The sequence below is a fragment of the Motacilla alba genome, chromosome 6 (genome assembly GCF_015832195.1).
Source record: "Motacilla alba alba isolate MOTALB_02 chromosome 6, Motacilla_alba_V1.0_pri, whole genome shotgun sequence".
NCBI lineage: Eukaryota > Metazoa > Chordata > Aves > Passeriformes > Motacillidae > Motacilla > Motacilla alba.
In genome coordinates this window covers 21,840,265-21,865,968 of record NC_052021.1, presented here as the reverse complement: position 1 = coordinate 21,865,968, position 25,704 = coordinate 21,840,265, and the positions used below count along the sequence as shown (strand labels likewise).

At 58.9% G+C, this 25,704-nt stretch overlaps 6 protein-coding genes across 12 annotated transcripts in view; 3 read left to right on the top strand and 3 right to left on the bottom strand.

The window, feature by feature from the left end:
- NKX2-3 (NK2 homeobox 3) overlaps positions 1-2,419 on the top strand; it is a 3,875-nt gene extending 1,456 nt beyond the window's left edge. The window contains exon 2 of the mRNA XM_038140870.1: positions 2,211-2,419. Coding sequence (XP_037996798.1) covers positions 2,211-2,419 — 209 coding nt within the window. The remainder of the gene's footprint in view (positions 1-2,210) is intronic.
- Positions 2,420-3,426: 1,007 nt separating this feature from the next.
- On the bottom strand, positions 3,427-7,464 carry SLC25A28 (solute carrier family 25 member 28). Of its 2 annotated transcripts, XM_038141183.1 has the most exons (4): positions 7,098-7,464; positions 6,765-6,993; positions 5,926-5,982; positions 3,427-4,533 (listed from the first exon to the last, which is right to left on the bottom strand). In XM_038141183.1, the coding sequence occupies exons 1-4, from the start codon at positions 7,401-7,403 to the stop codon at positions 4,016-4,018; spliced, it is 1,110 nt and encodes a 369-aa protein (XP_037997111.1). In that variant the 5' UTR covers positions 7,404-7,464; the 3' UTR covers positions 3,427-4,015. The 2 variants fall into 2 exon arrangements, with proteins under 2 accessions (XP_037997111.1, XP_037997112.1); XM_038141184.1 differs by lacking the exons at positions 6,765-6,993; positions 7,098-7,464 and adding an exon at positions 6,561-6,758.
- Positions 7,465-8,026: 562 nt separating this feature from the next.
- Positions 8,027-13,010, top strand: ENTPD7 (ectonucleoside triphosphate diphosphohydrolase 7). Of its 3 annotated transcripts, none has more exons than XM_038141177.1 (12): positions 8,027-8,136; positions 8,214-8,381; positions 8,459-8,664; positions 8,748-8,898; positions 9,245-9,348; positions 9,422-9,478; positions 9,750-9,898; positions 9,972-10,141; positions 10,900-11,224; positions 11,309-11,394; positions 11,508-11,669; positions 11,811-13,010. In XM_038141177.1, exons 1-12 carry the CDS (start codon positions 8,129-8,131, stop codon positions 12,034-12,036), a joined length of 1,812 nt encoding a protein of 603 aa, XP_037997105.1. In that variant the 5' UTR covers positions 8,027-8,128; the 3' UTR covers positions 12,037-13,010. The 3 variants fall into 3 exon arrangements, with proteins under 3 accessions (XP_037997105.1, XP_037997107.1, XP_037997106.1); XM_038141178.1 differs by having other exon boundaries at positions 8,028-8,136; positions 9,975-10,141; XM_038141179.1 differs by lacking the exon at positions 11,309-11,394.
- Positions 13,011-13,654: 644 nt separating this feature from the next.
- Positions 13,655-15,363, bottom strand: LOC119702705 (V-type proton ATPase subunit e 2). Its single transcript, XM_038141190.1, has 4 exons — positions 15,209-15,363; positions 15,082-15,129; positions 14,723-14,868; positions 13,655-14,456 (listed from the first exon to the last, which is right to left on the bottom strand). The coding sequence occupies exons 1-3, from the start codon at positions 15,310-15,312 to the stop codon at positions 14,775-14,777; spliced, it is 246 nt and encodes an 81-aa protein (XP_037997118.1). The 5' UTR covers positions 15,313-15,363; the 3' UTR covers positions 13,655-14,456; positions 14,723-14,774.
- Positions 15,364-15,517: 154 nt separating this feature from the next.
- LOC119702701 (cytochrome c oxidase assembly protein COX15 homolog) lies at positions 15,518-20,085 on the bottom strand. The gene is made up of 8 exons (XM_038141182.1): positions 19,791-20,085; positions 19,153-19,275; positions 18,735-18,921; positions 18,143-18,310; positions 17,555-17,636; positions 17,088-17,242; positions 16,071-16,184; positions 15,518-15,813 (listed from the first exon to the last, which is right to left on the bottom strand). The coding sequence occupies exons 1-8, from the start codon at positions 20,027-20,029 to the stop codon at positions 15,682-15,684; spliced, it is 1,200 nt and encodes a 399-aa protein (XP_037997110.1). The 5' UTR covers positions 20,030-20,085; the 3' UTR covers positions 15,518-15,681.
- On the top strand, positions 20,035-24,811 carry CUTC (cutC copper transporter). Of its 4 annotated transcripts, none has more exons than XM_038141185.1 (9): positions 20,041-20,164; positions 20,483-20,554; positions 20,625-20,684; positions 20,789-20,998; positions 22,157-22,192; positions 22,576-22,709; positions 23,301-23,328; positions 23,743-23,848; positions 24,384-24,811. In XM_038141185.1, the coding sequence occupies exons 1-9, from the start codon at positions 20,101-20,103 to the stop codon at positions 24,493-24,495; spliced, it is 822 nt and encodes a 273-aa protein (XP_037997113.1). In that variant the 5' UTR covers positions 20,041-20,100; the 3' UTR covers positions 24,496-24,811. The 4 variants fall into 4 exon arrangements, with proteins under 4 accessions (XP_037997114.1, XP_037997113.1, XP_037997116.1 ...); XM_038141188.1 differs by having other exon boundaries at positions 20,070-20,164; positions 20,800-20,998; positions 24,384-24,809; XM_038141186.1 differs by lacking the exon at positions 20,625-20,684 and having other exon boundaries at positions 20,035-20,164; positions 24,384-24,809.
- The last annotated feature ends 893 nt before the right edge of the window (positions 24,812-25,704 follow it).

The window sequence follows — 25,704 nt, the reverse complement described above, 5'->3', positions numbered from 1 at the left end:
GGTTCTCTATAGACAGGAAAGGTTTTCAGCCTCAGCTCTACCTTTCAGGGTATATTCCCTGCCTGGAAAGGGAAATAGCCTTTCAGGCTATTCTCTGCACTGCCACGCTTGGACAGAGCCAGGCAGGCTGGGATCAGCCCAGCCCAGAGATGCCTCTGCCAGGCAGCCATGTGGGTCAGGAGGGGGTTTCCCAGGCCCTCCAGAGGCAATGTCTGCTCTGTGTCCAGGAGCCCCAGCGCTTGTGTTTAGCACTGCTGCAAGGCCGGGAGGTCATGAGAACTTGTACAACTTTATTGGGGTCTGACACAGCCCTGAGGAATCCCAGAGCCAGGGTGGGCTGGGGCTGGAGGGAGGCTGGGAGCCCATCTCTGTGCTCCCCGCGGGCTCCAGCCACCTCCTCCCCACAAGCAGGGCTGTCAGGCACCCACTGCAGAGGGGCTGTGGGGCAGGAAACCTCAGGGCAGGCCAGGGTGCTGGCAGAGCACAGGGATGTGGTTTCCAGGGCAGTGCTCATCCCCCCTGCCTGCCCCCGCGCTGGGCTGACGAAACCCTCTGAGCACTGGGACCCCAGTGCCCCGTGTGGGGTCACGAAGGCAGGAGCAGCTCAGGAGCCCACCGGCCCCAGCTGAAGGTATGGGACAGACACTGGAGAGATCTTTCCCTCTTCTTTCTCTGAGTAAGATGAACTCTCAGCCCCCAGCTCTGCCCTTAACCTGCAGGAGTGCAGCCATCTCCAGTTACCCCAGGAAGGCAGCTGGGGGCTCCTGAGCTGCTCCTGGCACAGCAATCTCAGGCTGCCTGAAATAGTTTGGGCTTGTGCCATTGCACAGCTGCGCAGCCCCGGACCTGTCAGCTGGAGCAGCGCCAGGCCAGTGGTGCTTCCCAGCTCTGCCTGGTCAGGGGCTGCAGGGCTCTCCTGACCCAGAGCACACCAGGACAGGGCTCAAGGGGCAGCTGGACACAGGAAGGCAAGGCAGCAAATCCCTGCTTGAGCTGGATGTGGCTGGGGATCCTTCAGGGAGGTGAAAGGAAAAGGGATTGTCTCCAAAACTCTGCTGGGCTGAGCATTGCTTCCTTGCTGGAAAGCCAAAAATAGTCTCTTTACTCAGAAGAGGCTGTAGGAGGAGAGATCTCACTCGAAGCACAGCCAAATACCTAGGAGGCCATAGGACAGACCCAGAGCGGCATGGCTACACTGAGAGGCGTTATCAGACCTTGGAAAGGCAGCGGCCACAGCTGAACCAGCCAATAACTCCATTGCCTCCAGGCACCTCATCATGCCAAAGGTGCCAGAGGAACCAGTCTGTCTGGCAAGGGAACACCCCCACCCTGGCAGAGCTGGGGAGCAGCAGCAGACTGCTGCCACAGCCAGCCCTTAGCTTGTGTCAGGCATTCAGCTCAGACATGGCAGCAGGATGACATTGTTCCTGTCCATTGTGGCCTGGCCCAAGGGATATCTGGGATTCCCCACGGCAGCTCTACTGTCCCTGCAGTGCCAAACCCAGAGCAGGCAGTGCCACTCCCTGCAGGGCTGCTGCTGCCCTGCCCTGTGAAACACCCAGCTGCTGCTGGGTAGGCTGGCACAGTGCCAGAGAGCGGAAAGGCTGTGCCCTTGCCAGGGACTGCTTTAGGCCAATTGCTCACATAGCAGCATTTCTGGGCTCTGCTGACTTAGCTCCCTGTTCCTGGGGGTCTCACTCCCTGCTCCAGCACTTCTGGGGGTTGTTATTCCTGGAAAACATCCTAGAGACACTTTCAATCATGCCTTCATCCACTGACATTTATAGAGCTTCTTCCAGCAGCTGATGGATTTAATAGTGTGCCTCTTCCCCCAGCCCCAGTCTGTTTATGCCTTTCCCTCCATGGGGTTTGTCATTGCCCCAGTGCATGGCAAGGCAAAAGGCAAAGCTGCAGCTCTGCTGCCAGCAGCTTCAGCTCCTGGGCAGAGACCCGTCCTGGCAAAGCCCAGTTGTACCCATCTTCTGCAAACTCCTGTCTAACTCCTGCCCTCCAACCCAATCCTGCTCTGGTCTCTCTCAGCCATCTCTGCTTCTCCCTCTTGGGTGGAGGAGCTGCAGGGCAGCCAAATCTTGGAATACTCAGACTATTTCTTAATGTCCCAGCTCCTGAAATAGTGGGAAAACTTCAATTTCCTGACTTCCTGCAGCTTTTGTGTCTTTAAGGAGTTTCTCATCCTTCTACTTGTGCAGAAAAAGCAGGGACCAGGAGCTTGCAGCTCAAGCCAGGGAGCAGAGGATGGGCACAGCACACAACCAGGAGGACCCAGGCTGCAGAGCAGTGGCTGTGGCTGCTCTGTGCCAGGGACATCCAGACCTGCCAGGCAGCCATCAAAAATCCCACAGGTGGTCATTCAGCTTCCCTCACCACCCTGAGGAACCAGGGCAAGAGAGATGTGTAGGGGAAAGGTGGATGCAGGGCTGGGCAGGGGCTTGGGCAGGGTGTCGAGCACGCAGCCCTGCAGCGCAGGGGTCCCTGCCCCCCAGCCATGCTGGAGCCCAAAGCCACTGAGGGCAGCACATCCCCCTTGCTGACCCAGCAGCTTTTCCAGCCAGAGGAAATCCCCTCTGTCCTCAGCACAGCCCACTCCAGCAGTCTTGTGGGCAGGTCAGGCCAGCAGATCCTCTGGAGCAGCTGATCCGACCCAGATAGCCACTGGCAGCACATACCACAGCTGTGAATGCATTTCCTCCAGGGATTATTTCGGGCATGCCTCCGTGGGACACCTGCCACACCTGAAAGCACTGGGAGAGTTCAGGCGTCACCCATAAGCACCTTGTTCAAGAAACCCAGAGATCTACTCTGGGCAGGTCAGCACAATGAGGAATACTTAAGTGCTCAGTTCATGGCTCCGTAGTTGGGTGGGACCCTAAAATAAACTGGTATCAAGACAACTAACATGTAAAAAAAAAGTTTTTCTACTAATTACCACTAGATTGGAAAATATATTAGCACTTTGAGCAATTTTGAGATGCTCATCAAGCATCAAACTAGTCTACTTACTCAAACTTATGGGGCAAAAGCTCTGCCAAGCCCCAAATCTCCTATATGAGGTGCACAACCCACACAACCTCTCCTGCCAACATTTCCATTTGGAGCAATTTGGAAGCATCCCGAGGACCCCCAGTCGGACTGAGGGTGTGGGGCTACTTTGCCAAGGAACATAAACCACAGCTCTCCTCTAGGGTCACAACTCACACCAGCAGTAGGCGATGGAGCGTGAGCCAGAGGGGATGGGGGCACCCTCATCCCTGCATGCTGCCAGGGTGACCGGGCCATACAGGCCCCCTTCTCTCACCACCACCCCCAGGCTGCTCTTCCCTCCCCTGCTCTGGCATCCATCAGAAGAGGCAGAAAGGCACAGTGCTGGCAGCTGGGCCACGCTGGAATAAGAATGGGACATGAGGATAGAGCAGAACTGTTTTTATTGGAGGTGTCAAGAGCAGGAACAAGAACAAACCTACAGGCTCCCTCCTCAAGTGCCATCCTCCCCTCGCCCACCACCACCACCACCACCACCAGCGGGGCAGTCAGCATCACGTGTGCGTGCTACGAGACAACGGCCAAGACTTACACTTTGCTTCAGCCAAAAGCCAGACAAAGCCCCCAGCATCCCGCTGTCACCCCCTCCTTGGTGACTGCGAGCTCAGCTTGGCCCTGCCAGGGGCAGGGCAGGACATTCACCTTCCCCTCTGAGCAGGGCTGAGTTTTGCGTGAGATGCTGTGGTTAAGGGAAGTCGGGAGCACAGCTCCACCAAAGTGCCAGGGCATGTGACCTGGGCTGCAGCTCCCAGCGGGACATCTTGGAGGAGCCCAGCAGAGCGAGCTGTGCAGCCTGAGCGGAGCTGCAACAGCCACAGGCAAAAAACGGCATCGCTAAACCCCAAAGGGCTTCGCTGCCCCCCTCTTCAACACAAACCAAACCAAAAGGGAGAGGGGTCAGAAGACACACCAGGAGGGGATGTGAGACGGGTCTGGAACGGCGTTTGGCTCTGCGTCACTTGCCAGCCCGACGCTCCTCCTGGCGCTTGGTAAGGATGTATTTGAAGAACTCGTACACGGACCAGGCAATCGCCGTCGAGGGCATCTGAAAGATGACTCTGGCCTGGACCCCTCTGAAGTAGGCGGTCACACCGCCCACCTGGTACACCGTCCTGAAGGCATTAGCCATGCCTGTGATGTGTCCACTGATGTTGGAGCTCAAGGCCAGGGACTCCTGGGTGTTGAGCAGCGTTTTGCAAACGTCCAAAGGCGTAGTGGCGGCAGCAGCGACAGCCCCCGCGCAGGCTCCGGAGACCACGTGGGAGCCCGGGTTGTACTGTCTGTGGGGGTTGAGCTGCTCTTGCAAGAACTCGTAGGTCATGAAGTGAATGGCTTGGAAGGGGATGTTCATGGTGAGCTGGGTGGTGTAGCTGCGGTAGAAAGCTCCGGCCCCTTCGTTGCGCCACACAGCCCGTACACAGTCCATCACGTGCTGGTAAGGCGAGTTGTACATCTGCATCCTCTGCTTCACCACTTGGGACAGGCGGCGGCAGCAGGCAGCACCCAGGCACGGAGGGGAAGAGGAGAGAGAAGGGTAAACACAAAGCCAGGCTTCCTCCAGCTGCCTGGAGTTTGGTGACATTGGCCTAAGAGTTGAAGAGAGACAACTCCAACCCCCGGTGCCCACGTGTCTCCAGACAGGACACCAGCTATTTAAATCTGCTGAGGCATCACTGTCACACAGACATCACCACTACGAAGCCACTCACATGCCACAGCCTCAGGGAATATCCTGATATCCCACTGCTTACAGTCCAGATCCCAGATACCCTTGCTCCCAGGCAACCAATGTTTCCCCATCCACTGCTGCAGAGCTGTCACTCAGCCAGAAGAACCCCCTGGCATCCAGTCTCCTATTTCCCAGATAGCTCTCGATCCGGGTAAGACTGTCCCTCCCCTGCCACCCCCACTGCAGCCCAGAATAACCACAGCTCACTGCAGAGCCCCCTAGCCAGGAACTGTTAGCAGCCACTGCGGGCAAGGTTCAGATGCCAAACCCCCCTAACACATCCAAGAGCGGGACAGGGGAGTCCAGAGCACAGCCTGGACTGTCACTGCCACTGTTCTACCTCCCCCTATCTCAATGTAACCATAAGGAGCTAAAAATGATGCAGTGCTGAACTACAGTCATGACAAGAGAAGCTCCATGACACTGGTCTGGCAGCCGCCTGCTACTTGGGGTCCCTGTCATGCAGTGGGGAGGCAGGATCTGTGCCCAGATCAGCTGAAGCCTGCACTATCACAAGCCCTCCAGTTTTAAGAGGGAAAATACCTTCATGACTGGCCTTTCCTCATTGCTTCTCCTTCTACCACCACTAACATGGACTCAGTAAAATTACTAACTCCCTATACCTGTTTCATATCTACCAGGCTCATCAAAATCAGCATCTTCCAGACATTTCACAAGATATCCCTTCTCCCAACTTGTCTAGCATGTTTTTATACCCCACTCTTTTAATTCTCCTCTTGAACACAGACCCACGACTGTACCAGCTCTTCCCCAGATCTCAATACAGCAGTGCCCAGCTTCCACACGCTTAGAATGACTTTGGCAGTGCCAATCACATCTCTCCTGCCTTCTCTCCTGCTCCAGGTAACAGTCCCCAGCCAAACTCCTGGATGAAAGGCCCAGGCCCTCCCTCCCAGCTCCTCCTAAACCGTGGTTTGCTGTGCTCCCGAGTTAATCTCTTCTACCCACCCTGTCCATAACAGGCAGCCACCAGGGTCCCTAACTGGAGCCACGGGCCCCCAAAGAGCCCCCGCAGGCAGGCAAGAACAAGAGCCCTCTTTGTGCTACAGAGGGGACCCAAGAGGCTTGGGCAGACCCTGACTCTCCCCTCCCCAGCAGGCCAGGACCATCATTACCTTCAGCAGGGTTCATGGCTGCATCGTGGAGCAATGTTGCTACACACCCGGCTGCACCTGCAAAACAAGAACTGCCTCATGTGAGGGGGGGAAAGGTGAGGGACCCCGGGACTCCACCACAGCCCCAAGTCCCTGGCCAAGCACAGGAGGAGGCCCACGAAAAAGGTGAGATCTGAAGGCGGCCTCCATTTCCCTTCCAAAGGCAGGCTGGTCCTCAGGGGTTCCCACCCAGAGTGAGATACAGGAAGAGAGGGAGAAGATTGTGACAGGCTGCCATCTCCCATGGGGTGACGGGACTCATCTGTGCCCGCTCCTTGGGGGACAGGCCAACGCCACCAGCTGGCAGGGAGGCCTTAGGATGGTCAGCGTCCCCATGTCCCACGGAGAAGCCCGCTGGCACTCGCTGCATGCCTGCCAAGGGCGGAACACGCCCTGCTCTCCCCTCAGCCCCATGTTCCCCCTACTGTGGCGGCTCCGTCAGACGAGTAATGGGCACCATGGCGAGACGGCTCCGAAACCACGTGGCACTCCTGGGGCGAGCTCTGGCACTGCCAACCCACGGGGCCACGGCCAGTCCCAGCTTGTCTGCAGGCAGCTCCTGTCCACCGGCACCCTTCCGAGCCAGGGCCACTAACCTGCTTCAGGCCAGATACCTGGCAGCAGCTCTGGCAGGCGCGGAGCGGTGCTTCCCCGTGCCCGGCACCGTGCGGCTGGCTCACGGCTGGAGAGAGCACAGGGCTTTAGCACATCCATGGCACCCCGACCCCGCGGCGGGACTTCCCTACCGCCAGACCTGCCGCTCCCTCCCCGCTCCCACCCGGGCGTGGCGGGGCCGGTACCGTTGGCCACATGGCTATTGCCCCCTGCGTGGATGACGTCGCTCAGCGTCTTTTTTAACTTTTCGTAGCAGGCGAAGTAGAGGGCGTGCGCCGGGCCGGCGCCGGTGGCGGTGATGTTCAGGCCCCGCATGGGCCGCCAGACGCCCTCGGTACGGGCGATGCGCCACAGGGCCTCCAGCACGTTCCGGTAGCGAGCGGCGGGCTCCGGCTGCAGGCTCTGCATCCGCGTCTGCAAAACAGGGCGGGCGCGGCCGTGCGGCTCGTCAGACCGTGCCCGGGGCTCCCGGTGTGCCGCCCCGGCCCCCCCGCCCCGCGCCCGCGCGCCGCCGGCACCTTGACGCAGTCGATGGGGTACATCACGCAGTGCTCCATGACCCCGGCCACGGCGCCCGCCAGCATGTGCGTGGACACGGCGGCGCCCTGGGGCAGCGCCTCGTAGTCGGGGGCGGGCGGGGAGCGCGGCTCGGGGCCCCCCGGGCCGGGACCGGGACCCGGCGCCACCTCCGTCTCCGCGCCGCCCCGCCGCGCCCGGCCCGCGCCGCCGCCGCCGCCCATCAGCAGCAGCAGGACGCGGCCCGACTCCGCGCCGCCCCGCGCGCCGGGGCCCGCGCCCGCCCCCGCTCCCGCCCCCAGCTCCATCGCGCCGCCGCCGCCGCCGCCGCCCCGGCCCGCGCCCGCCGCGCCCCGCGCCGCCCCGCCCCTCCCCGGCGCCCATTGGCCGCCGCCGTCTGGCGCCCGCCCCCGAAGCGCGCCCATTGGCTCGGCGGGCCGCGCGCCGCCCACGCACGCCGCGCTAATTGGCCGCCGGCGCCGCGGCTCGGGCGCCGCCACTGGCCGGCCGCTTCCTCCGGCGCGTTCGGGCGCGCTGCCCGTTGGCCGCCGAGACTGCCCGCCCTGCCGGCCCTCGCAGCCCATTGGGTGTCTCAACTTCGCGCCCCGCCCTCCCGCGCAGCGCATTGGCCGGCGCGCCCGCGACCTTTGGCCCGCTCGCCCCGCCTCTCCGGGGGACTGAGGAGCCGCCATTGGCGGGCGAGCCCGCCACTCCGGACGTCGGAGCGCGCTGTGTATTTGGGCGCCCTCGATTGGCTGGAAGCCTGCGCGTGTCGCCTCCCGGCGAAGGTCGGACGCGGGAGCAAGGGCGACGCCGGGCCCCGCCCCACGCGGCGCGCGTCCCGCTCACTACGATTGGTCGTCGGGCGGCATGGGCGCGGCTCCAGCAGGGCGGGCGGAGCCGATTGGCCGCCGTGGCGCGGGGGGCGGGGCTCCGCCCGGCGGGGCGCGGCGGCGGCGGCCGGTGACGTGTCCGCCGGTGCCGGCGGCGGTGCCCGCGGCGGCGATGCGCGGGCGGGTGGCAGCGGGCGCACATGGCCAGGTGAGTGGGGTCGGCCCGGGGGTTCGGGGCCGGGGCCGGGCGCGGTGCCGGTGCTCAACAGTGGTCTCTGCTCTCAGGGTCGGCGTTTTCTGCCTGTCGTGGCGCTCGGTGGGACCGTGCCCGGGGCCGCGGCAGCGCCCGGCTGTGCTGGGGCTCGCTCTCCTCTTGGGGCTGCTGCTGCTGCTGGCGGCCGCCGTGCCCCGCCGCTGGGCCGCGCCGCCCCGCGCCTCCCGGCGGGACGACAGGTGAGCGGGGAGTGGGCTGCCGGGGAGCGGGGTCACGGCCGCCGCCGGGGCTGAGCCGCCGTGCCGCCGTGCCGCAGGTACCTGGCGCGGGCGGAGGAGCTGACGGCCACGGACACCGAGGACTCGTCCCTTAATTACGGGGTGGTGGTGGACTGCGGGAGCAGCGGGTCCCGCGTTTTCGTCTACTTCTGGCCCCCGCACAACGGGAACCCCCACGACCTGCTGGACATCAAGCAGATGAGGGACCGGAGCAGCCGCCCCGTCGTCAAGAAAATCAAACCCGGTGCGTGCTGCCCCTCTCCGGCCCCGAGCCCGAGCCCCCCGGCACGGACGGGGCGGGCTGGCTCACGGCGCCTTCCTCGCCAGGCATCTCCGTGACCGGGGCAGCCCCCGAGCAGGCGACCCCCTACCTGCGGCCTCTGCTGCGGTTCGCGGCCGCGCACGTCCCGCCGCGGAAGCACAGGGAGACGCCGCTGTACATCCTGTGCACGGCGGGCATGCGACTGCTGCCCGAGCGGTGAGTTCGCCGCCCCTGTCAGGGACCCCTCTGCCCGAGGAAGAGCAAGAGCTGCCCGCTCTTGGGCCTTGCGGGAGAATCGAGAACCGTGGGGGGAATCGAAAAAGGAAACAAGGCGCGTTGTAGGGGCGAGTGGCAAGGGATGAGGAAGGAGGGTTTGAGCATGCTGGGAGGGAGCTGAGAGGAGATGCTTTTGACTGAGGATATCAACTAGATCTATTTCTCATCTCCAAAACATGCCGGCTGCAGCAGCAGAACTTGGGGGGTTGAACAGGGGCTGTAGTGCGGTGTGATTCCTGGTGTCTCCACCAGCATCAGCATCTGTCCCTCTCCTGCACCCTTGCAGGCAGCAAGCTGCAATCCTGGAAGACTTGGTGACAAATGTGCCCCTGGAGTTTGATTTCCTCTTCTCCAAATCACACGCAGAAGTGATCTCAGGGAAGCAGGAAGGTAGGAGCTGCCACAAAGCACTGCTTGTTCCTCTTTGGTATGTTGTTGTAATGACCTTTTCTGTCTTGTGCAGGTGTCTATGCGTGGATTGGCATCAACTTTGTCCTGGGACGGTTTGATCACGAGGATGGTGAGTCTGGCAGCTGGGAGGGTCTAAGCAGAGCATGTTGGACTTTGTACCAGTGCTGTAGCTAAGATCAACCTCTGGAGCAGGCAGCATGCCTGACTCCTGTCATAAGTGCGAAACTTTCCTGGACCTGGGAGGTGATCTTTGCAGGTGGCCCTTGGGGTCTGCCTGCAGGGGGGGAGGAGCCCCATGAGGCAGCTGTGGGGTGATGGTGGAAGGGAGAAGATGCTGCCCCAATCCCTGCCTCTTGCTGACACACTGCTGTGCTTTGCAGAGGAGGATGCAGTGGTCACCGTAGCACTTGGGGACCAGGGGAAGTCCCTGGTTCGGAAAAGAACCGTTGGGATCCTTGACATGGGAGGCGCCTCCCTGCAGATTGCCTACGAAGTGCCCGACTCTGGAGCCATCTCCTCCCCACAGCAGGTGCGTGTCTGGTCCCCAAGAGCAGCTCCTGCCTTCCCTGGATTGCTGCTGATCATGGACCTATCTGTGTCAGCAGGACGAGGCTGCTAAGAGCTTGCTGGCAGAATTCAACCTGGGCTGTGACGTGCAGCACACTGGCCACATGTACCGTGTCTACGTCAACACTTTCCTGGGCTTCGGGGGCAATTTTGCCCGGCAGCGCTATGAGGAACATGTGCTGAACCAAACCTATGTGCACAACCGGTATTGCTGCCTCACCTAGTGGTGCCCCCACTAGAGCATCGTGACATGGGGTGCTGGTTCCTCATGCTCTGCTCTCCCCCTTGGATTTGCCTCACGAGCTGCCTGTGGTGATTACAGCTCCCACAGCCACGCTGGCAGCAGCTGGTGCCTGGGCTGGCACAGAGCGCTTGGCTGCTGCTGTTCTCCAAGCCTGGCAGGCATTATCAGTGCCACAGCTCCCTGCCTTCCTCCTTCTCTCCTTGTGACAGGCTACAGGGAGGCCCCTCCTAGTGGCTTTTGGCTTTTCCTGCTCTGACTTCCCCTCCTCCAGCACCGATTCACTCAGCACATCTTTCCATTGCATCCCCACCTCGAGCTCTCCTGTCTCCTGTCTCTCCTTTCCTTCCAAGAGCACTACACGAAGCTGTCGCCAGAGTTGGAGAGGCTTGGTGCCCAGGTACTCCTGTGCCAGGAGCAGCCCCTGCCTCCAGATCCCCAGGGGCTGTGCAGAGGCACAGATGCTCATGAGCTGGGGGGTGGGCTGTGCCTCGTTGCACCCTACAGGTGCTCAGAGCGTGTAGCTGCAGGCCAGCGTGACAGATCTGGTGAGTTCAGCTTTAGCAGGAGGTGGCAGGGCAGGCACCAGCTCTGCAGGGTACAAGAGGACACAGCCTGGTCTGGTGCAGAGGGTATCTGAATGAGGGACAGGGCTAGATAAGCTTTTGGGAGGTGGTATAGGACCCCTGTGCAATTGCCATTTTTCCTGGACTGTTTTCCAGCCTGCACAACCAGCAGACAGGGCTGAGCCCCAAGATGCCCTTCTTGGACCCCTGCCTGCCTGTGGGGCTGGAGGACACGGTGGTGAGGGGTGGCCAAACCCTGTACATCAGGGGACGAGGGGACTGGCAGGCCTGTGCAAAGCTGCTGCAGCCCCTCCTGGCAGGGTCCAATGGCAGCCATGCCTCCCTGGTGGAGACATACAAAGCACCCATCGACTTCAGCAACAGCGAGTTTTACGGCTTCTCAGAGTTCTTCTACTGCACCGAGGACGTGCTGCGCCTGGGGGGCCAATACAGTGCCCCCACCTTCACCTCTGCTGCCCAGGTGGGTGCTGCCTCCTGGGCTGCTTCTGGGGCTGGGAGTGAGGGCGGTTTCTCTGCTCTGAACCCCACCTTCTCCTTCTCCCAGGAGTACTGCAGGCAGCGATGGGAGGTGCTGACTCAGCGTTTCCGGGGTGGCCTCTACTCGGCGCATGCTGACCAGCACCGCCTGAAGTAAATGCACTTGCGGGGAGGGGCCATGGCTGCACCTCCTGGGGGCCTTCTGCTGATGTAAGGGACTGCTGCAGTTGGTGTCTGGCTGATGCTCCTGTGTGCTGTGTCCGCAGGTATCAATGCTTCAAATCAGCCTGGATGTACCAAGTCCTTCACGAGGGCTTCCAGTTCCCGCTGGACTACCCCAGCCTGCGCACAGCCCAGCTGGTGTACGACCGGGAGGTGCAGTGGACCCTGGGAGCCATCCTCTACAAGACGCGATTTCTGCCACTCAGGTACCGGTGGCTGGCACACAGGGAAGGGTGGCTGGGGAGGAGCAGGACTAACTGCACTGGGTGAGGGCTCTGAGGACCACGGCAGGACCCTGGCGCTGCCCCGCTGCATCTCATGGCCAGTCTTGACGTTCCTCTCCACAGGGATCTCCGTCAGGAGAGCATCCGGCAAGCGCACGCCTCCTGGCTGCGCCTCTCTTTCGTCTACAACCACTATCTCTTCTTTGCCTGCATCCTGGTCGTGGCGCTGGCCATCGTCCTCTACCTCCTGCGGCTGCGCCGCATCCACCGCCGGCAGCGCTCGGCCCAGCACCCCCTGCTCTGGCTGGACACGGTGGTGGTGCCGCTGGGCCAGGGCAGCGTGCCCTGATGCCACAGGTACCCAGCATCCAGTTGCACCAGCAGAACTAGGACTGGCTGACAGCCTGGGCTCTGAGAGCTTGGACTCCTTCTTAAAGACCATCTCAAAGTCTGCACTCCATCGTCTCTGCATCAGAACCGGAGTCCGTGGGCTGAGGCAGCTATGGACACGAGAGCTTTCCTCTCCACCTTGCCCCAGTCCTAATCTTCGCATTCCTTGGCCTCTGGCCTTTGCCTCACTACATGGTGTAGAGCAAAGTCCTCTGCTACCAGCAGGCTCAAGGCTGCAGCCCTGGCAGATCCCTCAGATAACAGGACACTATCCCTGAGGCAGGCAACCCAGGGCTCTGGCCTGAAGTACTGAGCCACCCCATGACTCAGCCTCCAGTTTGCCGAGCAACCAGGCGAGGTGCTGTGGTTCATCACCGGGGGTGGCTTTCTGCAGGCCCTGACAAGCCTGGGGCTGGGAGAGTGGCAGGCACCAGCTAGGTTACTGCAGGAGCAAGGTAAACCGTGAGTTCCACCAGGCTGCTCTGCCCAGCCTGGCCCCTCTTGGAGTATTCCTGAAGGGGGGTCCTGCTCTTTGCTATGTCTTTCCTCTGAGGACAATCCAACAGTCCTACCCAACATCCCAGACTGAGCCCTGAGGGCTCACTGATTGATTCTTGAGGCACCACCAAAGTGGGCTGTCTTTCCTTTCACAGTTCATTCCCTCCTGGGCACAGCTGCCCTGTGCTGTCCCAGGCACTAGTGTCAGGACCTGTGGTTCTTTCCTCCACGAGGGCGGGCTGGGCCTGCCCCTGGGAGAGCCACCTCAGTCCAGCCCAGCTCACAGCCCCAGGACAGGCCAGGGCTGAGCTGTGCGCACAGGCACAAACCTTCCCTGGGGCTGGAGCCCCACCGGTGGTCCAATGAAGTTTGTCACTTTACTGAACTCAGCTGTTCCCATTTCTGTAGCAATAAACAAAGCCCTTGAGCCATCCAGCACTGTCTCATTGCCTAGTGAGCAGCTCCCAGCAGAGATGGCTCCTGGCTGGTGGTGTGGCAGGGTGGCTGCATGTCTGCACAGCTCTGCTGCCATATGGGATGATTTCCTGCCAGTATTGTTCTCTGATTCCAGCAGGGCTGAGCTTAACTGAGCTGGGAGCAAGGGGTGGGTGCTCTGATCTAAATCAAACTGCTGGGATCCTTGGAAACAGCATCCTTTGCTGTCCTCTTCCTAAGAGGAAAAGCCTGCCCACTCAGAGCCCCTCCAAGATGTTGGTCTCTGTTTTTTACCTTATTCCCCACCTGAGCCTTAGCTACTTGGCAAAGATGCCGCTGAGCTGCTCCAGCACCATGGAAAGGGTCCCAGCACAGCTGCAAGAGCCTGGGCAAGTACCCAGTTAGTTCTCTCTCTAGCACACACAGTTCCCTCCCTGTGACCCTGGTCCCACAGCATGAGCACACAGGTGGCATCAAGGATAAAACTTTCCATGCACCAGCGTGCTGCCAACCTCCTGCTCAACAGCTGAGGATCCCAACCTTGTTCTCATGGTGCAGGAACAGTGTTGGGGAAAGGAAAGGTGTCTGAATAAGGCCAAGACTCTTGCTCAGCCTCAAAGCAGCACATGACTCAGCCTCCAGCATGACTTACTAGAAAAAGGATTTATTTCCACAACACAAGTTAAACAACACAGACAAATAAATAAATACAGATAAATTATCTGATAAATAAGGGGAATCCTGAAACACAATGCCCTCCTTGGCTCTTCTCAGAACCTGGACCCATCTTCTTGTGGTGGAGATACCTAAACACTACTGCAGCTGCCTCACTGCTCAGGTGGGAGACAGCCCTCTTTTCATCCCTGCCAGCAGACCCCAACACCTCCCTTACCACACCCAAGGGGGTCTGCATGCTCCTCCAGGGTCAGCCCTTTGTTCTCGCACCCACAGCCAGAATCTGCCTTAGCAGGGACCACCCCCACTGCAGGGGACTGCTCACTCCACGGAGGCTGCAATGGCTCCTGTGTTCTCATGCAGACGGGCAGCCAGTGTATGTGATGACCAGGGACAGGGCAACTAGTTGGGCAGCTGGGGCTACGAGCAGGGGTTTCACGTGGGGGCTAGGGCTGAACACGGCAAGAGGGCAGGACAAGCAATGCTGGGACAGGATCTGCTGGCACCACACACAGACCCCTCACAGGATGGTGCCCAGTCACTGCAGCACTGGACCAGCTGAAGGGATCTCTCCCTGGCAGCGTGGCTGCTCCTAGGGCCGGATTAGTAGGCCCTCGTCCAGGGATGCTGCCTGCCGTGCTTGGGGGCCCAGCCATCCACTGGTCCGGGCTGCAGTGCTCCAGGTGTGCTTGGGCAGCGGGTCCAGCCTCTGTCCAGCACCTCTGGGGGCTGTTTGGTACAGGAGGGTAGAGGCTGGAACAGCTACAAGAGCTGGGGGAGGGAGAAAGGAAGAGAAGTTAGCACCAAACCACATTCATGAGGGAGCTCCCACAAATTTGAGAACTCCAGTGTTTGATTTGCTTAGGCCCAGCGCACAGCCAGCAGCCCCACACGGGGACCAGCTCACCACAGCCACAAGGCACAGAAGCCAAAGCATTTCCCCCCCGCCCAGCAAGGGCTGAGCTGCAGCTCCCTCCCCAGGCAGACACAGGGAGGCAAGCAGGGACATCTGCCATCCCGGCTCTCTGCCCACTCACGGTGATGGATTTGATGGGGGTCTCTGCTGAGGCGCCAGCTCCCGGGGACTGCTCACTCCCAGAGGAAGCGCACGTACCAGATGGTCTCGTTCTTCAGCTGCGGCCCGAACAGGGGGTTGGCCTGGGCCAGGATGGCGATGAGCCAGCTGCAAAGGGACGCAAGCCGCCGTCAGCCCCCCGGGCAGGACAGAGCGCCGCGAGCGGCTGCTGCCCCGGGAGAGAAGGGCCCGGGAGCGAGGCGGGCCGCAGCCCGGGGACAGTCCTATCCACCCACGGAGGAAGCTGGGCAGCAGCCACCGGTCTCGGCGAAGCCAGGGCAGGTGGGGGAAAGGGCACCGGGCCCGGCCCGCGGTACTCACAAGAGGTAGCAGCACACGGCGGTGGTGACCAGCATCGTGATGATCACCCTGCGGAGACACCGCCGTTAGCACGGGAAGGCCCAGCTCCAGAACCCCCGACCGCGGTACCCCCCGAGCCCCCACTCACCCGCGGTTCGGCCCCTTGGGCACGAACCAGGGGGCGGCGATGCCCACGAGGCCCCAGAAGGCGGAGAAGAGGACGAGCGGCAGCGCGAAGCTGTGCGCCGTCATGGCCGCTCCGCACCGACTGCGCCCCGCCCACTGCCGCGCCGCGCCGCCAATCCGCGCCCGCAGCGCGCCGCGCGGGCCGCACCGCCCGCTCCCATTGGCGGATCCGCTCGGCCCGGCCCGGATCCGCTCGGCTCGGCCCGGATCCGCTCGGCTCGGCCCGGCCCCCCCGCATCCCGCTCGGCGCAGGAGCACCCAGCCAGACACAGCCGCTTCACAAACTCCTTTATGTTACAAAGTTCGCACTCGCTCCCGCCGCCACCGCCGCCTCCCGCACCAGCCCGGCTGGGCGCACGTCGCCCTGCGCAGCGGGACTCGGTCGCCCCTGCCTCCGTCGGTGCGGCCCCCCGGAAGGGCTCTCCCGCCGGCGCGTTACTTGGGAACTCTCCGGAGCTCGCTCATGAGCCACAGTGCCATGCTGAGCAGGGCCAGGGAGCCCGACTGGTGCGTAGCAGCCACAGGCGTAGGGACATAAAGCAGCAGGGTGCTGATGCCCAGGCCCACCTGCCAAGAAGGGAGAAGAGGTAAGAGCAGTTGTGGATGCTCCACGGATACCATTCCCAGCACAACGTGTGGCCATGTTTCTAACACCACACCATGAGCTACCCCAAATTCAGAGTGTGCACGCAGTATGGTGAGGTGTGGGGTCTAGCAGCTCCACCTCTCAGCTCCGGACTCTTGGAGCCAGCATAGATCCCAGTGGGGCCAGGTCTGCCTTGTGAATGTGCTACAAAGGAGTAGGAAAAAAATAAGGGCAGTACCTGCATGCAAGCCACGACCAGTAAGGAAGTCACAGCCATCCTGGTCCTTCGAGGGAGTGGGATCTTCCTCGAGAAGAGGTACAGTGCTGTGACAGCTGTGATGGAGGCAATTCCCTAGAGAAGGGAAGGGAAACAACCACCCTTCAATGAAAGTTCCAGGGAAATGGGTGCAGTGGCCTTTGGCTGTGCCTTCCATGCAGTAAAAGAAACTGTGTGAGCAGTATTTAACTAAAGAAATGTATTAAGGGCCATGACCAAAGCCTAGAGCTCCCACACCATCAGGTTAACAACCCAGAAATTTAAGTGAAGTTATAGAGACTTTTAATTTCCTCCAGATGTATGCTTTACTTTTCAATAGCTTCTCCTCATTAATTCAAGTCATTATAGATTGTATCTGCCCTCTCCCCAGCTGCCACCTTGACAACTGAAGGCTGAAGCTGTCATCTTGAAAACTGATCTCGTTTCCACCATTCAGCTGCACTTCGCCAGCATCATCTTGCTGTGCAGGTCACCCAAGGTGATCCAGCTTAATCTTTCTTTTTTTAGTCTTAGCCACAGCTTAGTTCACAGCAGTGCTGCCCGTGGTATTTAATATCTGGATTGCTCTAACTAGCTGAGATATGTTCACAGGACACTACTGTGCAAAACAAGTTCAGAAATGCTGCAGGAAGCATTCAATGTCAGGATTTCCAAGTTTTATTTCAGACAGCTTTCCCAGACATTTCAATAGCAAGGGCTACCCCACACTCTAGCTCAGGTTATGGAAAAGGAGAATCAGAGAAACAAAGTGTGTTACTTGCGCAGGAGGAAGACCTCCTTAAGGAAGAAGGCCACACTGAAAATAAAAAACAATGCTAAATTTCCTCTTCCTGCAGAAGCAAACTGGTAAGACACTCTCAGGCCCTTTGCACACCCTAGAAATCACTCAAACTGACAGAACCACAGCCCAAAGAAGACAGCTTGGCTGCAGAAGGCAGCCGAGAAGCGGCCCAGACATATCAGGAAGACAGCACTTACCAAGATCCTGTGATCAAACTGTACAGTTGTAGGATTCTCAAAGATATTTCTCAGCACGGGGGAGAAGGCAAGGAGATCATCTGGGATCCAGCGCTCCCCCATTTTGGGGAATGAATTGTACACAAGGCCAGCATCCAGCCCTGCCACAAAGGCACCTGCAATTCCAGAGCAGGAAATGAGACTACCAGAGTACAGAAAGGTGTCACTCCAGGTTGCACAGCTCTCATTCAAGAGCTCAGCTTGATGCTGAATTTCTTTTAGCAACATATACAGAGATCACACAGCACAGGAAGGCTGGAAGGTGCCTCCCCACCTGCCCAGGAAAGACCAGTGAGGAGGTTCTTGACTGAAAGATCCCTGACAGCAGCAGTTTTCCGAGAATGGATGGGGTTGCTCACAGAACAGAAGAAAAAAACAAACCAGCAGAGAGGAATGAGTCACAAACTGGATAGCAGAAAGAGCTTTACCTGAAAGAGCAGTAAGAAAAATGAGAGCTGTGGTGCCATGAGCATATTGTCTCAAGCGAAGGAGCTGTTTGGTTTCTGGCAACTGTAAAATTAAAAAAAAAAAAAGAAAAAGAAAAAGAAATAATCAAGGCATTTTCAGTGCTGTTGGCAGCAGCTAAGAAAAGCCTTCACAACATACACAGGCCAGGGGGTTGGCCTGTATTTTAGAGGGGGATTTTACAGACCACCACACAGCAGCCATGCTTCAGTGGTCTCTCAAAACCACAGCTAATCAAGTCCAGCTCTGTGCAGAAACTGAAGTGGGCCCTGGACAGTAACTGGCACAAATAATTTACCCCAGCCAGGCACACCCCTGGCTGAGCTTCCACAAATTCTGAGACTCATCACTTTGACCCAAACAGCACGAGCCAAAGCAAGTGTCCCATAAGCAAGAAGTTTACAGAATGGGTATTTGCAACACTGTGAGTGTTAAATCAGAGCCAGGAACAGAGACTACAAGAGAGGCACCATCAGCCTTCACATCCTTTCCTTAGCTTCACATCACACCCAGCCCTCTGAACTGACACTGCCCTGACACACCATCCATACCTTGTGCTGTGGAAGCAGCAAGGACAGCCCTGTCCACAGGCTGGCAGAGTACAGGACGAGCGCAGAGCCCAGGTGTGCTGCCAGACGGTACTGACTGACCCGAGGGATGTCGTAGGAGTCTGGCTTCTCTTCCAGCCCACTCTTCACCATGTACCATCCCAGCAGCCCCTAACAAAACGGGAGAGGGCTCAGAGCCAGACAGGACAGCAGCAACTACCAAAATGGGATAAACATTAGGGGCAAAGCAACTTGTTTCCTCTACTTTCAACTAGCTACCAGCACTGACACACGGTCATGGTGTCACTGACACCAAGCTATCACAAATCCCACTGTCTTAATTGCGCTGAATCAGAAGATATCAAATTGACAGAGGGCGGGTTTAGATTAGACACTGGGAGTAAATTCTGTGCTGTGAGGGTGGTGGGCACTGGAACAGGTCTCCCAGAGTAGTTGTGGATGCACCATCCCTGGTCAGGCTGGATGGAGCTCTGAGCAAACTGCTCTAGTGAAAGGTATCTGTGGTTCGGGGGTTAAAACTAGAGGATGTGTGAGGTGGCTCAGTGAGGCTCAGAGCTGTGAGCAGTGCTCTCACCTGGAAGCAGACGAGCCCGCAGAGCGCCAGCACGCGGCGCTGGAGCGGCGGGCTGAGGCAGCCGCGGCGCCAGAAGTAGGCAGCGGGCAGCAGGTAGGCCAGGCCCACGGCACGGCCCCACATGCGGTGCGAGTACTCCATGTACCAAATGAACTTGAACTCTGGCAGCGTCATGTCGTGGTTCAGGCTGGTAAAGGACAACAAAGCAGCTGTTTCACAGCCCCCCACGGAACTCTGCACGACACGGGATCGCCTTCCTCAGAGAATGGCAGGGAACAGAGGAGCCACCACCAGGCAGGCTTTGTGTGCCTTCCCGGTGACTGCGGGAAACATTCTCCTTCTTACCATAGTTTTATGAGTGGCTCAGTCACAGGAGGGATGCTCTCAGCCCACCCTCCTTCCAGTTTTGCACACTCACATTTTAAACTCTGGGAACTGCTGGTACTTGTGGAACTCGGCCTCCCACTCCTGCTGCGTTCGGGGGGGTTTCATCTCCTTCACCAGGTGCCAGTCGACCATAGAAAGGCCTGATTCTGTCAGCCTGGGAGCAGAGACACGACAGGCACAACTCACTCCCTGGCAGTCAGCAAATCTACAGAACTGACGCGAGAGCTGTGGGCTGCACAGCAACCCAGGAGCTGGGACTTCGATGGTCCTTGGGGGACCCTCCCAAGCCAGGGTACTCCGTGGTTCTTAGGTAAGTCTTAAAACCTTTGTTCAGACAATCCTTAAGCTCACAACTAGGAACAGGATGGAGATCAGAGTCCGTGAATGACCACATCTAAAACGACAATCACGTCTAAGAGTTGCCCCGCAGTGGCATCCACAGACTATGAACGGTCTCCCCGGTACTCCCAGCTCTATCCCACCACGTCCCCTTGCAGCCAAGAAGGGAAGACACGGCAGGAGCTCGCACAGGCTCTCTCGGGGCGGCTCTCGGTGCGGGGACAGCCGCAGAGGGTCACCGCCGGCGCGGACCGGAGAGCACCCACGGGCGGCTGCCTCCAGGGACCCGCTCTGCGCCCCTGCCGGCGGGGCTGGAGGTGCCGCGCTCACCTGGTGACGCCGCCCAGCACCACGGCACCGGCCACGGCACCGCTGCAGGCCAGCAGCCATCGCCCCACGGCGGGCGGCGGCGCGGCGGGCTGGGGCGCGTGTTGCAGCAGGCGGCGCGGAAGGCAGAGCGGCGGGGGGCGGCGGCCGTGTGTCGGTGTCGGTGTCGGTGTGGGTGCGGGTGTGGGTGCGGGCCCCCCCCGCAGCAGCCGCCGGGCCCCGCCGCGCGCCGCGCGCAGCATCCCGAGCCACCCCGGAAGTGTCGCGGCCGGAAGCGCGGGACGAGCGCTTCCGGGCCCGCCCGGGCGTCGCCATGACGATCGCGCGGCGCGTGACCGGCAGCGCAGAGCAGCGACCCCCGCGCGCCGCCAGCGCAGGTGCTGAGGGCGCGTGCGGGACGGGGGCGGGGCCCGCGCGGCGGCGGGGGCGGGGCCGAGGCGCCAGGGGGGCGGGGCTTGCGAGCGCCGCGCGCCGGCGTGGGCGCGCCCGGCTCGCGTCCCGCGCCTCCGCCCGCCCGCGCGCCCGCCCTCGCGCCGACGGGAGACGCGCGCCCGGGCCGCGAGGCGGCGGGCCCGGAAGCGCGGGCGGGGGGCGGGGCCCGAGGCGGAAGCGGGGCGGGCCCGCGGCGGGGCCGGCGCTGCCCGGTAGAGCGCCATGGGGCGGGCCGGGGTGACCGCGCCGCTCCCGTCCCGCAGGCATGGACGATGGGTTCCTCATGGAGGTGTGCGTGGACTCGGTGGAGTCCGCCGTCAACGCGGAGCGCGGAGGTAAGGCCCGGGGGCCTCGCGGGAGGGGGCGGCAGCGCCGCGGGGCCGGTTCTGACGCGCCTCTCCGCAGGTGCCGGGCGGATCGAGCTGTGCGCGGGCCTCGTGGAAGGAGGGACCACCCCGAGCATGGGTGAGCCGCGGCCGCCCCGGGCCGCCTTCCTGTCGGTGTCCCTTCGGTGCCCCGCTGCGCTCGGGTCCCGCGGCGGGCGCTGAGCCGGCCCTGTCCCGCCGCAGGGCTGCTGCAGGTGGTGAAGCAGTGCGTGCGGGTCCCGGTGTTCGTCATGATCCGGCCCCGCGGCGGCGATTTCCTCTACTCGGACCGGGAGGTGGAGGTGATGAAAGCCGACATCCGCCTGGCCAAGCTGCACGGCGCTGACGGGCTGGTGTTCGGGGCCCTCACCGAGGACGGGCGCATCGACACGGAGCTCTGCACGGCGCTGCTGGGTGAGGGTGCCTCCGGGCAGAGCTCTGGGCCCTGGCGGGGTTGTAGTGCTGCTCCGGCTGATGCCACTTCTAAGTGGACAGAGGGTTTGGGTCTGCACATCCCGTTTGCGGTCTTGCCATCTCTTTCCACCGTTTTCGGTTTAGTTGCCTGCCATACCTGTGAGCCGTTCAGTACTTTAGAAACTTTGCAGGCCGAGGGCCGCAGCCCCAAGCCATTCACACAGAGTTTGAGGCCACCTGGGACATAATAGCAAAGTGTAGGAAGGCTTAGGTGAACTGCTTTGACCTGTTGAATTCTCTCTCGTTTTCTTTGTCCTTTGTTCTTTTCCTTATGTCCTTGCTGCAGGTGTCTAGGATATGTATTTCCTGGACTTTGGCCTTGTGTGTAGCTGGCAATTCATCTTCATTTTTCTCTCTTAACACACACAGGGAGAAAAGATTACAAGAGAGAGGTGTGAACACGTGAAAAACTGCTGAAGCTGTAGTGGGAGACTGTTAGCCCAGACCACAAACATGCAGGAGGAAATTCTCTTTCTTGCTGCATGTTTTTTGGGAGCTACAGCCAAAGCTAAAGAGGGCTGGGCCTTTCCCTGGAGATGTGGTGCTGAGGTTCTCATACAAAGGGGAATGTGCTGTGAGGAGTGCAGCAAAGGAAAAGGGTCTTGTCAGGACTTAGCAGGAAGCAGGTGGATATATTTTTGTAGAAATAAATAAGCTTTGCTCAGTAAGCAGAGGACCTCTGGTGAAGTTTGTGTGGTCTGAGAGCAGAAATTGTAGGTAGTGAAAGAAATCCCAAAAATCAGCTCCCCTGCTTCCAAAGAGGAATGGTTCTGGCCTTTCCCCAGGTAGATGATACAACTTCCCTGCTTCCTTCTTGCTGAGAAAGTCATCTGTGGTGGGAATGAGGGTTCTGCATGTTCCAGATAGGATGGGGGATTTTGGTGTTACTCATAAAACCAAAGGTTTGTTGCTCTCCCAAAGGGTGGAAGAACTCTTCCCCACGAAAAAGGCTGGATGAACAGCATTGTTCCCAGCAAGAATGGGGACTCTCTGAGCTCCCCAGGAATGGCTTGAGAAGCCCTTGCCCTCTTCTGTTTCTGGTTCTAGCACAAGAGACTCTGTACCAGCCCTGACTGACCACATGTCTTCTTCTTGCAGCCGTGTGCCGTCCCCTGCCAGTCACATTTCACCGCGGTGAGTTTCCAGGGACAGCGGCCCTGGCCGGGTCCAGTCTGTGTCCCACTGCTGGGGGAAGGAGGGGCTGGGAGGGAGCTGAGCTTGATCTTCTTTGGTTGTTCTTTGGAGAGGGAGAGCTCGGCTGGCTGTGCTGTTCCCCACAAGAGAAAAGCACCAGGGGCTCAGGTGTGGGAGCTGTATCATTGCCCTGTGAGAGAGCTGTCTGAGGAGCTGAGTACGGTGGCCCTGGCACTGCTGCAAGAGGAGTGTTGCAGTCAGGAGCTGTGAATCCAGGGTGTGAGCAGGACCCTTCTGTCGCTGCCTTTGGGGGAGCTGGCTGAGGGACAGGGCTTGAGCACAATGAACTGAGTGATTACTGAGCTGCTGTTCTGGTCCCTCAGCCTTTGACATGGTGCATGACCCTCTGGTGGCACTGGAGACCCTGATTTCCCTGGGCTTTGAGCGGGTGTTGACAAGTGGCTGTGACAGCTCAGCACTGGAAGGATTGTCCTTGATTAAGAGGCTTGCAGAACAGGTGAGTGCTTGCTGTGCTCTGCTGGGTTACTGTGGCTGCTCCCTGGCACTGCCTGCAGACAGCTGCTTTATGATAGCCCTCATTTCTGGGAGGGAATTCTGTGAAGGAGTGCTTCCCTTCCCTCTCCTGTTTGACTTTAATCCGTTTCCCCAAGTCCATGCAGGCTGGGCCCCAAAGTCTTCCACAGCAAAAACTGGTTGGGTTCTTGCTTGCAGATTTGGGGAGGGTGGTGGGAGTTGGTTTAAACAGCTGGCGTGATGAGCCCACACAAACAGCAGAGCGAGGTTCCTGCTGAGTGTCTCACAGTTCCCTTTAGGAAAGTGCAACAGGTGAGGTGGCAAGGTGGGATGGAGAGGTAGGAGGGAATGGTGACAGGTTGTCTTAGCTGTAACTGCAAGTTCTTTTCCACTTTTCATTTTAAAATATGAATAGTACAAAAAAGATGGGTGAGAGCACACAAACTGTAAACCATGGTGACATCCATGAGCTTGTGGAAAGTGCTGCATGGGAGGTTTCTTTGCTGCCTCACAAATGCACCTGTGGATGTGGTCCTCAATAATATCACTGACATGTATGTTACTCTTCTTTCAGGCAAAGGGCAGAATTGTGGTGATGCCAGGTAATGTTTGTCATCTGTACCAGGTCCTGCAATCCTTAGCCTTTCCTTGCTAGCCTCCTTGCCCTGGATTCCTTGCCCTGGAATCCACTTTCTGATCTGGCTTTCTGAGCCAGCTGCCCAGGAGGAGCAGCTCCTGTCCCGGTGTGAGTAAAGGCCACGCAGCCTGTTGGGGAGGGCAGAGCCCTGCAGCTATTGCTCCCTGCAGGATTTGGGGACAGCTCTATATCCGTGGGAGAGCATGAGCCAAGGCTTCTCCCGTCCCTTTTCACTTGCCCGTGTCTCTGTTGTCCCAAGGGCTGTTCTTTCCCTTCAGTGTCTATGGCTCCTGTCCCTTAGTGGTGTGATCCCGGGGTGATGTCGGGTCTGGAATAGTGTCATCTGCTCGGTGTGTGACATCGGGCTTGTTCCCACCAGGAGGTGGCATCACAGAGCGCAACCTGCAGAGGATTCTGGAAGGCTCCACTGCTTCTGAGTTTCACTGCTCTGCTCGCTCAGCTCGGGACTCAGGGATGAAGTTCAGGTAACTGATTATTTATGTTTATTTTTAGCAGAACTCTGTGAGGGAAAGGCTAATGAATGTGAGCATGCATTTGTAGAAGTGGCATAAATTTCAAACAGCTTCCTGAGTGCTAGTTGTGCTTTATGTTTGGGATCATGGTGCCTGGTACTGTATTCTGCAGTGTATGAATCCAGCAGTGCTCCTCACGTGGATATGAGTTCCATGCAGAACCAGATCCTTGGGGCATTTCTCTTGCTACTGCCACCCTAGGAGTTTTGAGGGCACTTGGGAAGGCACTTATGCTTTTAACATAAGCACGTAGGATTTGGCAAGCCAGTGGGATGTACTTCTGGAAAATGAGTGAGGAATGGGCTATATTTGTCCATAGGTCTGAACTTCTTTGGATTATTGTTCTATTACTGTCCCAGCTTTGGTTTGGGTGGCCCCATCTTTGGCCAGTGCTGAAGCTAGGGGAAATATGGGGGTGTTTTTCTCGGTGGATCTTACTCATCTGTGTCCCCAGCAGGCCAGCACTAATCACTGGTTTTCCTGACAGAAATCCGAACGTTGCCATGGGAGCGTCCTTCTCTGCCCCCGAGTACTCCATCAAGGTGGCAGACGTGGCCAAAGTGAGGACCCTGAACGCCATTGCCAAGAACATTCTGTAGGGGAGGGCACCGTGCTGGGCCAAGAGAGACTCCAGGGTGTGCCCTGGCGCACGGACTGATGGGCACTGCTTCCGTCCTCAGGCTGCAGAGGATGTGCACTAGGTGATGGAGCCTGACACCTCTTCCCTTGGCTTCCCCTGAAGTCCCTGGCCTGGAAACTTACGTTGGCCATTTTAAATAAAAGGACTCATTTCCAGATGTTGCAGCAGCAGCTGTTGGGCAGCATTTGGGAGGAAGGGAGGTGAGCAAGTAGGGGGACTGAATTGTATAGCACTGCATGTGATTGTCAAATAAACACTGCAGCTGCCCCCCTCTTGCCGTGCTTTTCTAGAGTTTATGTTTTCAGGTAAGACCGTGACCCCTGTTGCATAGCCTGAATTAGGACCCTGCCGTGCCAGAGAATACGGTCACATCCGGAATGCCAGGGTTGGAAACACCATAGCCACAGCTGGGAAACAAGGCCTGCTGTGGCCAGCCAGCAGCCTAGGTGGGGATTAGCAATGCAGCAGCTGTGAGCAACTGACTGAGTAGGTGAGGAAGCTGTGAGACATCCGGGGCTGTGAGTCCTCAGTGCTCAGGTGGGGTTGGCGTATGAGATTTCTTGGGAGGACAAGCTGCTTTTCTAAGTGCGTTTCCAGGTCCTTGTCCCAACATAAAGCATAAACTGCTTGTTTTCCAGACAGTGTTTGGGGAATGTGCCTGTTGGATCGTTGCTGCCCAGTCAGGATTGAAGCTTCAGGCTCAGTTACTCTGTAAAATACCCAGTGAAAGATTTAAATGGTATCAGAGGGTGCATTAGAAGAGTAGAGACCTAGAAGTAAAGCACCTTTATCTGTGCTGCCTGCTCTTCTGTGAAAGATCACAAAGCTGAAGAGAATCCCTCTGACAGCCAAGATAATGGATCTCAGGATGCAAATGCAGGGTACAGATTTCTCTTCTTATCTTGGCAATGGCTTACGGCCTGTGAGGATGTATGGAAAAAATGTGATGCTTGACAAGGTGGCAGCATCTTTGTCACCTTGAATAGAATCACGTTATTGAAAACCTATCATCAAGACTACGTATTTTCAGTTTAAAGGGTACATCCACTTTTTTACATGGATCCAGCAGAGGTATTGGTGTCTCCCAAAACACCTTGGGAACTTAAATTCTTAACAGAGGAGCTGGGAAAGGAATGACTGCATGGTGCTGGTGTCAGAGCCTGCTTCA